This window comes from Sinocyclocheilus rhinocerous, unplaced genomic scaffold (genome assembly GCF_001515625.1).
Source record: "Sinocyclocheilus rhinocerous isolate Xijiao unplaced genomic scaffold, SAMN03320098_v1.1 scaffold222, whole genome shotgun sequence".
Classification (NCBI taxonomy): Eukaryota; Metazoa; Chordata; class Actinopteri; order Cypriniformes; family Cyprinidae; genus Sinocyclocheilus; species Sinocyclocheilus rhinocerous.
The window spans coordinates 1,642,072-1,660,199 of NW_015625652.1; the positions used below are offsets into that span (position 1 = coordinate 1,642,072).

Sequence of the window (18,128 nt, forward strand, 5' to 3'; positions counted from 1 at the left end):
ACACTGGGCTGGAAAGTATAGCCAGTCCCATACTTCACATTCTTCTTTGAAACAGAGGCAGCAAAGTAAAATAAATGTTGGCAACCAGTCTGAATGTCTTCGGGTGAGAGAAACCTGAGCAGTGAGTCTGTACATGCGTGTTGATTTGCTGCCCCCTACTGTGTATCAATATGACAGATGTGTCATAATGGAAAATAATAAACCATAACCTCTGACAAACTGCGCTACAAAGGTCAGAGTTACACTGTTTACAGAAGTCTCGCCTTACAGACGTCAACGCGTAAAACAAATTAAAGAAACAGGATGGAGAGTTTGAGCCTAAAGAAAAAGAGACGAAAAAGAACCTCTTCTTGACAACACAAAATCTTTTAAATGTAACCACGGAGATTTGGTTTAGTGCGATGGGAGTTCTGAACGCATGCTTTAGAGGGAGAGAGACATAAATCGAGGTGGTTTTAGATGTCATGCTATACAGATGGCAAGAGTGCTGAAGCATGTGCACAAAGGTCAGGGGGATGTGAGCTTGGCCGGGAGTTGGATTCAAGTATGTAACTCACGGCTCGATGGCCTTCCGGAAAAGCATAAGAAGGGACAGCTGAGCCATCTTGGACCTGGTTAGATTGCCCAAAAGGATATGCATTACCTCCATATCACAGATCATTGCTATATCACTCAGATTTAAGATGCAAATACAGCAGTCTAAAGGAGGAGTTTTCCCCCCTATTCAATTCATTGCGTTGGACATTGACTGTTTGCATGACTGTTTTTCTTACCAAGGAAAAAATAATAATTCTAGTTTAATTCAAGATCTGTTCTTCAATAAAAGTTTTAAAACCCATTCAGAGCAAGGATGATAACTATATAATGATAACAATAAAGATAGTTTTAAAAATTGTTCTAAACTTAAAACTAGCAGAGTGCAAACCACAACTATACCGATAACAGCACAGAGGAACAATATCGTTAATTGGAATCACTTTCAAAATGAGTTTTCTCAGCCGATGAATGATAAAAGCAATGACAGTCAATCAGAATCCATTCTGCTTTAAAGAGCTCCAGCATTTAAGGTGGCAGATGTCAGAATGGCAATGCATGCTTATAATAGACAGTATGATATTGTCAGTTGGTGTGGACGTCAACGTAGTTATCGTTCTTGGTGTGAGTGGGCCTTTTCAATCTTACATGATTTTGCCTATTTGATCTAATTTTAAGGATATATACTGTATTTTTCCTGCAAAACAAAGCAAACATACTGGGAAGTATTTTTTGTTAGTGACATAATTATGTTGAATGAAATTAAAAGGAAATTTTCAGAACATCAATTTCCCCTTTAACAACTTTGGAAAAAAAAAAGCCATCCATTTTTTTTCATGACTAATTACTCCAAAATTACTCTGAATTATTGAGGGCATCAGTAATATACACTCAGTTTCAGCTCCTCAGAATGGACCATGATTGGAAACACTACATACAATTATTATGCCAACAACCAGGGCCAATAGTTTGTGCTCTCACGGTCTAACAAAGTTCCAGAGTGGCTATAAATTGCCATCATTTGGAGTTAAATAGGACGCCTTTGGGTACTGTCGATCTGTTCCGGTTTATAAATAGGCCAATACTCAGTAGCCCCTCACTGCAGAACACAAGATCCAGTGGGCATGGTTGGATCCACATCTAGGGGGTGGAGATGGGTGGGTTTAGGGATCAGGGGGTGGAGACGGGTAGGTTTAGGTATATGTAAGGTGGGAGTGAGGACCATCTCCATAAACTTGAAATAACAGGCATTTTACCAACAAGAAAACCAGGAATATAATTATGATAAGACTCTAACATAGAACATGCCAGTTAGTGACAACAGTTTCTTACAATGAAAAAGCCAAGCCATCTTTAAAGTTTAAAAATGAAAACAAACTTCAGTATTGCAGGTGCATGTGCATGCATGGTGAATCTGGCTGTTGATATATTTGGATATGACACATTTGTTATGCAAGTAAGCACTTAGACATTTATCCATGTTTACATCTGTATACATTAATCTGGTACATCTATGGCATTAAAAATTATTTCACTTCAAGACAATATTAAAAATATCTCTAGCATTAAAAAAAAAAAACTGAAACAAGTGCAGACATGGCTGTCCCTTTCATTCTGTTTTATTCACAGATCGTCTCTTCCAATTTACATTATTCACATACAACTGTACCCAGTAGTTACAATTCTCTTCAAGTTAAATAACTAAACATTGAAAAATAAAACACCCAAAGCACTTCTGCGTTCAACCCATAATAGCATGAATAACGACAAGGATTATTGTTTGTCACAAGCCTTTTTTAAAAACAAAAACAAACCTAAAAAGCCTAACATTGTACTGTGGTGATCAGAAAGAGGCATGAATTGGTCTGCCATAAAGTGTGTGAGGTCAGGGTCTTGATGAATGGTGATTCTGGTGTACGTTGGCATTTAGCTCAGCTTGATTGTTGTGTAGCGTCCTTGTAATTTCCATCACGCACCATAAGAGAGGCTCTGATGGTGGGGTTGCTCTGTACAGTCTAAACAGAAGACAGTTTTTGGGTTTGGCACAGGTCTCTTGCATGCTGTGCTTCTTTCCACCGGGTCCCTCAGGCAGACGGTGTTGAGGGACTCGCAGATTTAAGGCTCCATCCAACAGTTTACGACCTCAGAGGACCTCTGGAGGAAGAATATGGAGATTAGACATGCAAGTGTTTAATGTATTACAAAATGTAGTTAATTAGATTTTCATAAATTAGGACACACTGCTTAGATGCTCAAAGATCATAAAGGGATTTTTTCATGATTTTTTTCAGCATCTTACGACATGAGCATCATGTTTTTAAGACTCAGACCGTGTCCTTTTTAAAAGTTTTTTTATTTTATTATTTAAACCACATGTAAAAAATACCTGGGTTTTAATAAACTGAATAATTAATAATTATATTAATATTTTTAATTTTTAATTAATTATTTAGATACACTACTGTTCAAAAGCTTGTTCTTTTTTTTCCCTTTTTTTCCTTTTATTCTGGAAGGATGCATTATATTGATCAAAAGAGATATTAAAGAAATCAAAGAATCCTGAAAAAATGTATCACAGTTTCCACAAAAATATTAAGCCGCACAAAGGTTTTCAACATTGATCATGTGACACTGAAGACTGGAGTAATGTCTGCTGATGATCCCAGAAATAAATTACATTTAAAAATATATCCAAACAGAAAACAGTTCTTTTAAATTGTTATAATATTTCACAATATTACTGTTTTTACTGTGTTTTTAATCAAATATATTCAACCTTGGTGACCATAAGACAGTTCTTTCAACATTTTAAAATCTTACTGACCCCAAACTTTTGAACAGTAATGTAAAAAATGTTTTATACACAATTACAGATTCGTAATCAATAACTCAGGAACTCATGCCCATTCCTACTTTTAGCTGGTTTAAGTAGGTTGCTTAGCAGGTATGGACCCATTTAAGTTAAATTAGCATATTTACACAACATGGTTTTTCCAGCAAGGTGCACAGAAAATGAGAGCTTTAGTCCTGAGAAAATGGTTGTTTCTATCTTCGCACTCACATGATACGTCTATAATAATTCTATACCTAACATGAGATGAGGGTTGCGCTCCAGATATAGCAAAGCAAAGGTCCTGGATATCACTTGGGATTAAAAATGTACATCTCAGTTTACGAGAGCTGGCATGGCATGAGGTAAACCCCCTTGTGTTTTTTTTGCGGATGATTAATGGCTGGAGGGCTGTTTGCAGGAGGACAGGTGGAGGTACGTGCTGAGGGGAGCGGGACCAAGTAATGCTGACCAGGCCGAGGGAAAGGGGGGTGAAGAGCTAAGCCAAGGGGTCCTGTTTCCAGTCTTGGGTGCCAGTGGGGCCGGATCAGGTCTTCATGACACCATTTCAGGAATCCAGCTCAGTGCCAGGCTCTTCACCCCATTACCCCTGCCTGACGCACCCACAGGGCAACATATGGCCACTATGACACCCGCACCTGAGACAACATTAACCCTCCAAGTGCAAAAAAGTCGGAAAGATGATGACAATTACTCTTTCCCACCAAAAGAAACATTGATAGTTAACATACAACAAGAACTTTTAAAATGTAGTGGACTTGTCTCTGAAAAATATGCAAATTGCCTCAAATTTATCACCAGTCACAGTCTAAATAGCGATTGACACTGAAATATTAGAAACTTTTTGGATGCTCACCTGCCACATGCTGAGGCTTAATGGGGCCTGTTTTCTTAAGGAATGATTCTCCGCTCTCAAAGGCCATGATTGGCTCGTCAGGTCTGCCAATCTCGGATTTCTCCCGTCCGTTGTTGTGATTGGACAGCTGAATGATTTCTTGGAAGTGAGACGCCTCCCCTTTTGCTGACAGGCCATTCTCGTGTTTGGAAGGCTGAACACCATTCACCACAAGAACAGACAGACTGCAAAAGAAAACAGATGGTTTAAACCACTACAAATGTAATCTATGTGAAAAATCTGAATATCGCAAATACAATTTGCGAATAAAGCAGAGTTTGAATCCCATGTGTTAACAAGATGTGAAAACAAGACTGTCGCCTCTGGGTAAACTGACAAAATGCAAACACAGGACTTACCTTTCATTCACACCAGCTTGTTTCAATGCCGTGCTTGGCTGGTAGTCAGCAGCTGCTAGGAAAAGACAGAATGTCATGCTAATAGTTTCTTAAAATGGCAATCTTGTTTGTTTTAGCGTTCCTTTGCCAAATCAATGTTCCTTTCCCAGATGCTTGTACAACTGACAGAATAAGCATTTCAGCAGTTCATCTGGAATCGTTTCCCGGATTCCCAGTGCTCATTGTATTTACAACAGCTTGTTAATACATAATACATAATAGGAGTTTGCTTTGAAAATGTCCTTTTGTATTTGAATTTTCACTACCACTACATGTTTGAAGGTCAGTAAGATTTTTTTTTTTTTTTTAAAGAAATTAATAGTTTTCAGCAAGGATGCATTAAGTTGATCAAAAGTGACAGTAAATAAATGCATAATGTTTAATTACTATTTAAGACAAATGCTGTTCTTCTGAATCTTCTATGCATCAGGGTTTTCACAAAAATATTAACCAACTGTTTCCAACGTTGATAATAATAAGAAATGTTTCTCAAACACAAAATCAGCATATTAGAATGATTTCCGAAGGATCATGTGAGTAATGACTGCTGAAAATTCAGCTTTGCCATCACAGGAACAAATTACACTTTAAAATATACTGAAAAACAAAACAAAAAAAGCATTTTAAAATGTAATAATATTTCACAATATTTAATAATATTAATATAAATCATTTTTACTCTATTTTTGATCATATATTCATTTGAATGACAGTGTCTGTATTTCTAGTGGCTAAAGTGAATAATACTAGCAGCTGGGTGAAAGTAGACTTTATAGTCATTCATCCAGTTGGAAAAAAAAAAAACCGCTACTGAGCGTCAAAGCTCTACGTAAATAGACCGTGATGGATTCACCATGCTGCCGTGCCAATTTTCATACCCCAGAAAAACAAAACAAAAAAAGCATTTTAAAATGTAATAATATTTCACAATATTTAATAATATTAATATAAATCATTTTTACTCTATTTTTGATCATATATTCATTTGAATGACAGTGTCTGTATTTCTAGTGGCTAAAGTGAATAATACTAGCAGCTGGGTGAAAGTAGACTTTATAGTCATTCATCCAGTTGGAAAAAAAAAAAACCGCTACTGAGCGTCAAAGCTCTACGTAAATAGACCGTGATGGATTCACCATGCTGCTGTGCCAATTTTCATACTCCATTACAGAAAGCACTGGTTTTGAACGGCAACAGGAATTCGACATGACGCAAGTAACAAGCAGTAGTGTGTACACAGTTTTGCACGCCATTCCCTCTCTGGCTGACTACATGGAGCAACAAATCCATCTCCCAACCTTGAGGAAATATTGCAGATATAAGCTTAATCTTGAAAGGGGTGTGGATGTGGGAACCTTTATTTATGCTTTTACTAACAAGGGAAAATTATTTTGAAAGTTGGACCCAAAGAAATAAAAAAAAAAGGTACAATGACAGAGCCAGGGAAAACATTATGTGGGACTGACGTAAACGGGCTGTTGCTGATTCAAACAGATCTAAATAGAAATGTTCAAACAGTCCTGAACAAAGCACTGAATGCCAAATCCAACTAAAGATTATTTGTTAGTAGTAATATGAACACAATTTATACTAACATTTTTAAACCAACATAATTTTAAACTAACGTCATACCTTTATTCATCTCAGAATCTGAAGCTTTTCCATTGACTTCAGATGGAGATTTTGTGTCTTTCTGCATGAAGGAAAGAAAAGAAAAGAGCACAATCAGATTCTGAGCTCTTGAACCACAAGGGGAAATTGGAGCCTTGCTACTGCCGCAGTGAGACCGTTTTAAATGAGAACGGCGCTGTACCTTGTCTCCTGCATCTGTTTTGCGTGTTCTTTTCATAATCTCCTCCAGACGCTAAAAACAATGCACAGCGGAGACAAAAGTAAAGCATGGAAAATGTTTCAAGAGTTTCACAATCAAATTTAACCCAGGGAATAAACAAAGTTTTTGAACTTTGAAAAATGTCAAACTAAGGAAACATGATGATGTAAAATGAAGAAGAAATATTTAAGATTCTGTACTATTTATAGGTTACTAATCAAGTAAGCAAACATTGTGACATTGATCTTGTAACTTGTTGATCATGAAGCACAAGATATTCTTTGGATCATTTCTGAATCATTCTGCAGAACATGGTCATCAGGTTTCACACAAACTTGTGGAGTTCATTTAATATGTAATACTTAATACTTGGTTAATTTATATGTCTGTCTATATGTAGCGCCGTGTTCCTGTTCTCTTGTATGTCTCCACATATGGGGGAACGACAATAGAGCTCACTTTTCACAGTTCAGTGAAAAAAGAACTATTTCATATTCACTTTTCAAGTCAACTTTTCACTCATGTTTATGATAATGTAATTAGTAAAGAAAAATAATGTATTCAATTAGAAAAATGCAAGTGTCTCAGATTTATTTCATTTTTGTTATATTTTATTTTTTAATTCATTTTGTTTTATTTCAACAATGAATCTACATTATTCTCAATTCCAAATTGTACTGTTTACGGACATATATCTCTCTGGTCCTCTGTATCTCTTTTTGTATGTATTTCTAATAAAAAAATTATGTATTAAATTAGAAAAAAAAAAAAGTAATTTAATTTAATTAATTTAATTTAATTATTCCACATCATTCCCAATTCCAAAAGGTGATTTTTACTTTTATCAATAGATATCTGTCTGGTTCTTTATAAATCTTTCAAAGTTTCAAAATCAGAAACTGCAGCTTTAAGCAGTCCAAAAGACAGCGGCTGGTGTCTACACTACATTGAAAAAAAATGATTCACTGAATTTACTAAATTTTTTAAGGTAAGTGGTTTTAAACAAATTTAGTTCACTAACTTTCAATATTTTATAAATATTATAAAATAAAAATAAATTGTTTGCAACCACTTACCTTAAAAAAATGTAAGTATCTTTTTTTTTCAGTGTACAGTGTGTCAAGCTCAGAGGACATTGTGTCTTCCAAAAATCACACCATGAGCTGAGGACAGTTGGGTCGAGGCTCTAGCGCAGCCCTGATAAACTGACTTATAGCGGGACGTAGTGTCCTGGTGGGGTAATACTACTGGAACAGAGTGGACGAGGCTAACCTCCATTAAACAGGTTCACAGAACGGGATCAGGAGGTGTATGTCAAGGTGTTGTATGATTTATGGCAGATGCATGAATCTTGAGAGCTCGCACTTCACTGTGATCCTACAGTCAACTTGAAAACATATTTTGCCTGAAAGCTACTGTGGGCATATGAGACTTGTTAGGAGAGGAAATGAAAGGATTTAAATAGACTGCTGAGTTTTCAGTTGGTGAAGATATGCAAACAGTTCCCTGTAATAAGGGTTTTAAAGATGCATGATGATTTCAAAATGACCTTATAGAGAAAAATATAAATGTGAGGTGGAAACACTTCTGACCTTCTTTCTCTCCAGCCTCTCCTGCTCCTCCTTCTGGAAGTGTTTCTCTCTCTCCAGTCGCTGTTTCTCGGTGTCCTCTCGGGCCTTTGCTTCAGCCTCCTCTTTCTACAGATACAATGATCATATGATCAGATTCACACTGAACACAACTTCCTCTGCAGCTGATGACATTTTATCCAGTGAATTAATTGTTATTATTTATGATTAGTGGTTGAGTTTCTTTTTAAATATGTTTTAATTAAATACCAGCCGATGAAACATTAACATAATATAACTAGAAAATTCTATGACAGCTATAGAAATTTCCATTACTTTTTCATATTTTATTCATTTCTATGGCTTCTCCAGGCCTTGAATTAAAATCACAAAATGTATTTTTATTTCTTTGTTTTCCATGACTGTGGGAACTCTGATACCTACTTAATTTCTATTTAAATGCCATTTTGAACACCAGGTGGTGGTAAAACCTCAAAAATGCTACTAAGCTAAATGGCACTGTTAATATTAAAGGGGTCATATGATGCCCCTAAAAAGAACATTATTTGGTGTATTTGGTGTAATGAAATGTGGTTATGCGGTTTAAAGTTCAAAAAAACACATTATTTTCCACATATTGTACATTATTGTTTCTCCTCTATGCCCCGCCTTTTTGAAACGCGTCGATTTTTACAAAGCTCATCGGTCTGAAAAAGCGAGGTGTGCCAGCTATCCAGTCCGTTGTAGTGCGTTGTGATTGGCCGAAAGGAAAAATTGAAATCGCATCATATGACCCCTTTAATGCATTCCTAGAAGTAAGAGCAGATTTGTAAGAACCTGACATACTTGTGTAGCATTTTTTTGTCTCATCCTTACAAAATGAGGATACAAGTGCATGCTCATATTTTACAGCATTTAATAGAAAATTTAGGTCATATAAGGATCAAACCCTAAAAACCTCCCAAAGACCAGTGTTGTTACTGTTAAGTAAAATTAAACCTACTAAAAATAATTTTTGGCAATTGAAATAAAGCTGAAAAAAATACAACTACATGAAAAACAAACTTAAATTTAAAAAAAATATATATATATAAAAACTCATAACAAAATTACTAAAACTTAAATATTAGTAAACAATATAATAGTATATAAATCATATTAAAATGACACTGATCAGGACACAACCTAGGCCAGATCTGAACCCATGTCTCCCATATGAGCACCATGTGTGCCAGGCCATGGCTCTGATGCAACTAAGCAATTCAATAGTCAGTACTGGATGTACTGTACATGACTGTCTGTATATGCATTTACACAGCTTTTATTTGACAGAGTGAAGTGTGTTGCTTAGGATTCTGGGAAATGCAGTGTTTCTGACCTGTTTCTGGAGGCGTTCGTTCTCTTCTTGTTCGATTTTGGCTCTTTTCTGTGCCTCCTTCTCGTCCTGCAGGCGTTGAGCCTCCTCTCTTGACCTCTCCTGCTCCGCCATGAGCCTGGCCTCCTCCTCCCTGCGCCTACTCTCCTCTGCCTCCTGCGCTAGCCTCTCCTCGCGCTGATGCCTGTGTGATGGAAGACAGTCAGTCATTGTACACACGTAAGATAAAAAAGTCCCTTTTGGCTCATAAATGTGCTAAACTCATAAACTGTCACTGAGAACACCAGACGTGGCAACAACAGCTCCACACCACAGAGGCTATTCCTGGAGCACAGCCTGATGGAGCAGGACAAGCATACCAGAACGTGTGTTAGCTGAGGTGGAGTTTGGCTTTGACGGTAGGGATACAAAGGGTCAAAAGTTTACAGTATAAGTTAACATTTTATAGAGATTAAATTGTTATCCTGCCTCTTTATTAGACAGATATAGTTGAAATGACATAGTTATTGGTGTGATAAAAGTGGAATGGGATCGGTGCATGTTGCAAGCTGGACTCAAACCAATGTTTCCCACGCGAGGCTATCTGCTGCATTATGGAGTTTGTGTTGAGGAACGGGCAGTCTATTTAAATTTCATATGAAAATGAGGATATGGATGTGAAGTAGTGACAACGCCCAGTGAAGTGTCAATTGTGGGGAAAAAAAGTCTAAGGTAAGATATACACAATAAATAAATAAATGTTTTTTTTTATTTTTTATAAATTTATAAAAACGTATTTTTATTAATTTATTTTTAATTAAAATGAAATGTATATAAAATAATAATATAAATAAAATAAATGATTTAATAAAATCATTTAATAAAATGACAATAAATGTGTGTAATTTATTTATAATTATTTTAATGTATATGTATTAATTACACACACATATATATATATATATATATATATATATATATATATACACAGTAAAATGTTTTTTCACACACACACACACACACACACACACATTAAAATAATTAAATAAAATAAAAAATGTATATATATAATAAAACAGAAACAAATTAAATTAATATAAAATAGGTAACCTTTCTCTCTCCTGCTGTTCTCTACGTTCTTGCTCTTCCTTCTCTCTCTGTTCACGGGCCTGTCTTCTTTTTTCTGCCAGGATGCGGGTGGCTTCCTCTGGGTTATTGGTGCCAGCCATGGGTTTGCCTGGAGAAGGAGCTGGAGAAGCCACCTGTGGGAGAGCAGGGACAACAGAGGACTCCTCGGGGACAGAGGGCGCAGAAACTGTAACAGGGGACATGTCCGGAACAGATGACAGGACAATGGAGGGGACGGGAGACGAGGCTGGAGAAAACACAGAGAAACGAAGCGGGGAAAAAATGAGGACTGGAGGGAGGGAAAGAAAGTGTAAAATGACAAACTTGCATGTTTTAATGGAAAAACTCCTATTAAAAGAGAATCATGTGGCAACACCACAATCATCATCACCACACTCACTCTTTGGTTCTTCAGGCGTTGCAGGCCTGCAGGTCTCTTTGACCCTCTCTATGGTGACAGGCGAGGCAGTGCGGGTCTCCACGCGGACAGGGGTCCTGGTCCTCTTGGGTCTGGCTTTAGGAGTGCTTGGACTCGCTCGAGCTGAGGGAGGTTTGGGAGATACTGCAGGACTGGGGGAGGACGCACGGCCTTTAGGCGTCACAGGAGACGCAGTTCTCAATTTGGACACTGGACTCGGACTATAAACATGAAGAGAAACTCAATTTAATGGCTAAGCTGGAAAAATGTATTATACAACATGTTTTTGTTTGTTTGTTTATTTCCTTCTTAACGCCATTCCAGCATCTATGGCTATATTCATGGCGAGAACCAGTTAATCCATACACAAGACTATCTTATACACAAGTCTGTCTTACACACAAGATGGGGGAGGGACTAATACAACATGTTCACAGCAGGGGCAAGAACATGACCTAAAATGCAGCCTGATTTTTCATAACGTCCAAGAAATAGATAAATGACGATTAAACAAATTAAACGCATAAAAGCACCTTTAAAACTAAAGCTAAACTATATATCTATGTAGCATAACTTGAAACTAAACTATGACTTCTAGCTACTACAAAAAGGTGAAATGTTTAGTCAGAGACAGCATTACATAACACAGCTTTGGTTTAACAGAATTAGAAAATGCTCAGGGCAAAAAGGTCCATTAAAAAGCTTCTATTATATCTTCCTTTTGAACGTGAAAGGCAGTGCTTCCAGAATATGAGCATCTAAAACTGTTTAGATGTTTCTAAGACTGTTTCACTCTGACCAGAAACTGAAATGATATCTATCTATCTGTCTGTCTGTCTGTCTGTCTATCTATCTATCTATCTGTCTGTCTGTCTGTCTGTCTTTCTGTCTGTCTGTCTATCTATCCCATTGTGTTTAAATGGCTGTAAGACTAAAACTAATCCAATTTGATACTTAAAATTAAATTTAGGTTATAGATTTAGATGTTATATTGCTAGATGACAGTCATCTTACCTGGACTCTATCCTGGTTTTCATTGAAGGCATGGACTGTCTCTTCTTCAGCACCTTCTCTTTGGTGATAGTACTCTTCTCCTTTTCATTTTCTCTCTCCTTTTCTTTCTTATCCTTCCTCATCTTGAAAAAAGAGGGGACAAAAAATAAAGACAGTGACTCAAAAGCAGGTGTAAGCCTTTGTTACCTCTAAATTTTAATTTCTCATTAAAATGTCTATTTGATCAGATGATATTTCACTCGCAGTATCTGCTGTTTTTTTTTAGTTCAAAAGTGAATTATTGTAATAATGGCAACTTTAATAATACTAATGATTACATTAACAAGGCCACATTAACATGTTTCATAATGAAGATTAGTGCTGTACGGGTACATGAGACAAAACAGGTTGGAAATCAAGACTAGGCTATATGGATTCATGGACGTGTGGATGAATGATGAATTTCACACCTCCTCTTATATCACAGCAAAATATGATATAACAGGCAGGATGGATGGATGGAGTATGAGAAAGATGTAGAGTGAAAGGGAGTCTTAAATGACTCACAGGAGTGGAGTCTCGTCTCCGCTGGGCGATATCGGGCGTGCTGGTGGTGACCCTCCAGCGCTCAGAGCAGCGGTGATGCGGCCGATGAGCACACGCTGAAAAAGGGCTGGCAGACGCTGAGCGCGGACACAACAGAGACTCTGCATGAAAGAAAACACATTTAAAACCCAATTTGCAGCATATAGAACAGAAAAAGGTCATGCTGTTTTTTTTCTGACTTGCACAGGCCCTAAAAATAGAAGAATACTGCAAATTAGTGTTTAATAAGACTTTGCTAAAACACTGAGGCTAATCACAAATATAAAGGGTACTATGATTGTATCCTGTCACTCACGGGCATCTCTGGAGTTGTTCAGCACACTGGCAACACTGCGACTACGAGCCAAGAAGGAAAGAGTGGGCGTCATCAGCCTGTCCACAATGCTGCTCTCCCAGGGACTCAGCTGCATGCTACGAGCTGCAAGAAAAGATTCAAAATAAGTTCTTATTAAAATATACGTGCAACAACCCCTTTCCCAACACACAACAGTTGCGATATTATTCATTTTTATAATTGTACAACTGTTAAGTTTTACAATTGCTTGTCTCCCTTGCTCTCAACAGGGATGATCCTGAGGATGAGGATTTCGTAACACTGCCACATGCTAGAAAAGCCAGTAAAGGTAACCAGTAAACAAGTCCAAAAAAAGAACTTTTGTGAGAATGAACTCAAGTTTGAAACGTATTGAAAGAAGAATTCATCCAAAAATAAGAATTCTGCAATTTATTCACCCTAATGTTGCTACAAGTCATATGGACTTTATTTATGGTGGTTTTTCACTATGAACTGTGTGAAGATTCATCAAAATATCAGATTTTGTGTTTCACTGAAGAAAGAACGTCATACAGGTTTGCAACAAGTAAATTATGATAGAATTTTTCATTTTTTGGGTGAATTATTAACACAAAAAGGACAAAGAAACGAATGAAACATGTTTATGTATGTAAAAAAAAACAACAATGATAAAACACTACAATAAAACTTTACACTTACCAAAAATAAACATCATTGCTAATTCTGAGAAAAACAGTTACATCACATTCTCAACAGTGTTATTTTAAGTATTTTAAGTAATATTTTGATTTTATTTTAAAATGTTCGGTTTTCAGTTTAATTTAAGATTTTTGGTATATTTTTATCAAATGTTTTTCTCATTTTTATTAGTTTTTTTTATTTTTTTATCTCTCTCTATTTTTTTTAATTAAATTTTCATCTATTACATTTATTTTAGTTTTAGCGGTTTTAGTATTACAAATTAAACTACACAAAATTGAGAAATAATCCTACAATAACCCTAATTCTAAACTTATGTGATTTTCAAGAGAAAAGAAAAGGGGAAACAAGAAAGAGCCGCAGGTAAATGCATGGTAAGATGCGAAAAGCAAGAGCACAAGAACAATTAGGTGGGAGAGAGGCATTTTAGAAAGAGAGATCAAGAGAGATATTGCCCATAGCTGAACATTCATCAGCACTCTGCAGTAAAGTCTCTGCTCATGGAAAACTTCCCAGACTCGATTAGCTGTCTCAGCACTAAGCATGAACTCTACTTTCTGCTCTACTCCATCTATTGTTTTTAGGGTGCACTCACAAAGCCCTACTTACGATTCAGTTTTCATGACCTCAGTACATCCAATAAAAGAAGCACTGGCCATTTTTGGGAAAGAAATAATAAACTAGAGTACTAGACCTCAATTCACTGAAAAATGGCCCTTCTGTGTGGAATGTAAAACCATCAACACATTTCTTTTTTTGAATAATGTTCAGACACTTATGTCAACAAAACATCAAAACAATGGACACCGATTTAAAAGAAATATAGCACAAGCACACTTTAAACATTTCACAGAAAGATGTTTGTTAGGTTTTAAAAGTTAAAATGGTAACTATTTACAATAAGCTTAAATTCTTTAACATTAGTTAATGCATTAGAGAAAACTAACTAAGAAACATTTTTACTATATTTATTCATGTCTTTTAATATTAATTTACACAGTTTGAATGCAATTTAAAAAATCTAAAATTTAATTAAAATAAAAATATTAAATCAAATGTAATTCAAATCAAACCTAGATTAATAAAAGAATGTAAAACTTTTATAAAAATGTATGATACCTAATGCTTTAACAAATATCATTAACAAACCATATTGTAAAGTGTTACCAAAAAACAATACATAATATTGCTCAAACAGACAAGCATTTGGACACTAATAATAGTTTATAATAGAAAATAAATAGTTTGTTCTAAAAAAAAAAAGTATTAGCATCAATTTTTTATTCTGTAAAATTCATACATTTTAAGCGTGGTGTAAGTGTCCAAATACTTTCTGGGACCACAGTATCATCATGCATCATATGCAGGTGAAGGTATGGAGAAGTATGCAAGTATTCACCTTTAAAGAAGTTACATCAAGAAAAAGGAAAAAGGAACAGAGAAAACCACCACCAAAAATAACAAAACAAAAACAGAACACCACTGAGGACGGTTGACGGTGAAAGACGATGAAGATTTAAAAATTCAAATTCGGTCGAACTGAAGACACTGACGAGGAGACGGTTTGGAAGGAGGGAATGATTGAATGATCACGGAGGACGAGCAGGTGATTGGTCTCAAGGGAGAAATCAAAGATGGTGGGATAAAATGGAAACTCATAATTATGTGAAGGGAGGAGCCTGTGAAGATGTGAGGGACGGGCTAGATCCGGAGGCGTGTCCTTACTTCTGCTAGGGGACATCCAGAGAGTGGCAGAAGATTTGGAGAGCCGCTTGTTTATGACTGAATCCACATGTTTGGGCAGGTTGACCGCTGATATTGAGCATCTGCCTGTAAAATCCAGACAACACCACATACACAATGCTGAGGGGACCAAGGCGGAATGATGGGGGGCTGTCAAAAACTTAACCATTAATCCCTTAAACAAACAAAACAGCCAGATATATAGGACAAGTAAATATATATGTCAAAATATACCTTAAAACTACTTTTTGAGCAGCCAAAGATGGTTATCTGTATCCTGGATAACTAGGGTTGGGTAACGAAACCCGGTACCAATATGGCACCGGTACCCATGTAACCGGTATGTATTAGAACCGAATCAGAACGCAGATTTCGGTGCATCATTTCGGTGCCATGCCTGAGCGATCGATTGAAATATTTATCATCTGGTTCTCCGAAACTGACGTAAGACGCATCGTCACCGGCACTGCACGTGAAAAATAATTTCCCGACTGAGAAAATGCATGTGAATTCAAGTCGGAAAGCTCTAATAATACAAATCCAGCACATCTTTGTAGTAACGAGAGTGTCCATGTTGTTTTCACATTCCGACTTAAAAGCACAACTCAGGAAATGAGAGCATCCGAAAAGCGCGTGAATGCAGTAATTACACTTGCTCTGATGGCAGCAGGTAGCCTTCCATTAACTAAGCTAAACATGCTTAAATTAAAATGCCTAAAGCTAAACTTCCCTTGTATTCACATTTCTAAACATGTTGTCCAACAAAAGAGAAAATAACCTTTTTACTCCACAACTCCAGTCAAATGCTTCCTTTTGTGAACTGATGAGGCTTCTTGTCACAGAATGAGGCAGAAAATATGTTCCATACGCTACTTTAAAAAGAATACATCGATTAGCAATGGATTATAAATATACTTAATTATGAAAATACCAGAGATGGCTTGAATAACACGGATAAACTATATTGTAGCAGTCGAGTGTTTATTGTCTTTGTTTTATCATTCAAAAAGTTTATATGTTCTGTTTACTCAGTTGCAGCTATAGTCAAATGCTTCCTTTTGTGATCTGATGTGGCTTCTTGTCCCAGAATGAGGCAGAAAATATGTTCCGTAGGCTATTTTAAAAAGAATACGTCGATTAGCAATGGATTATAAATGTACTTAATTATTATGAAAATACCAGAGATGGTTTGAATAACACAGATAAACTATATTGTCGCAGTTGAGTGTTTATTGTCTTTGTTTTATCATTCAAAATGTTTATAATGTTCTGTTTACTCAGTTACAGCTATAATAGGGATGCCTTTGTCCATATAAGGGATTTCCTGGAGGGTCATGTGTTCCGCTACTGGATACTGGATTGACTGGATATGTGGATTTTCAGTGTGAGGGCGCCCTCTGGTGTCCAGTATGAATAAAACAGACATCATGTGTTTACAGTGCTAATGGCCAATTCATCATTTTTTGGGGAATTTTTATTTATTTATTTTTTAATAAGTATCAAGTCAGGCACCGTAACGTTTTAAAAGTATCGATTTGGCACCAGTATCGAAAACCAAACAATACCTAACCCTATGGATAACCACTGTTATGTTTGCAGTGTCTGAATATTAACTCAAATGCTATTTTTTATTGAGTTCGGCTGCTCAAAGTTCATTATCACAGAGTCTACAGACTTTATAATGGGGTCACTGCCTCCTCTTCGCCTCTTAAGGCACCATCAGAGACTGCAATGACTGTGCACAGCTTTTGGGAGGGGAAAAACTAAATTAAGTCAGAAAATAAGATCCTTGGAGAAACAGCATTGGTTAGCCTATAAATTGAGGTCTTGAGTCCTGGGGGACGTGGTAGAAAGCTCCATTGAAGTTCATTACCCTATTTCCAAGCATTCTCGGTAAGTCATTCTCACCTTCTGTTATATACGGACCCATAAAATACACAAAGGCGCATATCTGAAGATTATGAAGATGTTTCTCTTCATCTTTTGAGTTTTTGTACATTTTCAACATTTAAGGAAAAACAGGCCTAATTTCTTAACAAAAAAATCTAAACAAAGGACATGTGCACCTTCTGAGAGACTGAAACTAATGCTACGGAAGGATACTGTGGTAAAAATGGAAAAGCATTTGCAGATCTCAGTTAGTATTTGCATTTGCCTAGGTGTACATTAAAGTCCCTATGATCCCCAGAAGCAAAGCAACTGATCTCTTGGTTATTATCATATTAGTAAAGAGCGTTTAGTCAGGCTTGAGCAAAAGGGCTTGAGTGAGCTTTTTTTTGCAACATATAAGAAACCATCTAATGTGAAAAGTCTGAAAAACTAGAGAACCTGATACCTTTCCTTTATATGGAAATGGAAAACAGACATTTATTCTCTTTTTATTGTCTATTCTTAAGCACTATATAGGGTAAAATGTGCAAAAAAAACGACAAAAAGAGAGACAGAATTATTTTATATGCATCAGTCTCAGTAAACTCCATCACAATCACTTCCAAAGACAATCCAGCTTATTCTTTTCTTAACATGGATGCAGTTAATATGAAAAGGAACCAGAAGCAATACCTACAGGTAGGGCTGGGCGATTTTGCAAAAAATTTTAATCTAGATTTTTCCAGAATGTTTGACGAATTCTCGATTTTTTACGATTTTTAACTAGTCAACTTGAAAATGTAACTACAACATGATTCAAGTTACTTTTTCTTTATTAACCCTCTAGTTAAAGAAAATTCTATTCCAAGTGCAGCACACATGAAGTTGTCAACATGATGTAAATGTTAAACAAATCACTTGTTAAATATCTTTGCAGAAAAGATGC

At 36.3% G+C, this 18,128-nt stretch overlaps 1 protein-coding gene across 9 annotated transcripts in view; it reads right to left on the reverse strand.

Annotated features, from left to right (window-relative positions):
* Nucleotides 1-2,137: 2,137 nt before the first annotated feature.
* Nucleotides 2,138-18,128, reverse strand: part of LOC107705598 (MAP7 domain-containing protein 1-like) — a 45,952-nt gene continuing 29,961 nt past the window's right edge. For 4 of the 9 annotated variants that reach the window (XM_016508985.1, XM_016508969.1, XM_016509018.1 and 1 more), the window contains 13 exons: nt 15,296-15,400; nt 12,872-12,994; nt 12,538-12,677; nt 11,992-12,113; nt 10,960-11,198; nt 10,542-10,848; nt 9,456-9,636; nt 8,102-8,206; nt 6,492-6,542; nt 6,311-6,371; nt 4,640-4,694; nt 4,242-4,465; nt 2,138-2,688 (listed from right to left, as the gene is read on the reverse strand). In XM_016508985.1, the coding sequence (XP_016364471.1) occupies nt 2,678-2,688; nt 4,242-4,465; nt 4,640-4,694; nt 6,311-6,371; nt 6,492-6,542; nt 8,102-8,206; nt 9,456-9,636; nt 10,542-10,848; nt 10,960-11,198; nt 11,992-12,113; nt 12,538-12,677; nt 12,872-12,994; nt 15,296-15,400 (1,724 nt within the window). In that variant the 3' untranslated portion in view covers nt 2,138-2,677. The remainder of the gene's footprint in view (nt 2,689-4,241; nt 4,466-4,639; nt 4,695-6,310; nt 6,372-6,491; nt 6,543-8,101; nt 8,207-9,455; nt 9,637-10,541; nt 10,849-10,959; nt 11,199-11,991; nt 12,114-12,537; nt 12,678-12,871; nt 12,995-15,295; nt 15,401-18,128) is intronic. The other 5 variants (XM_016509013.1, XM_016509003.1, XM_016508994.1 and 2 more) reach the window with 4 other exon arrangements.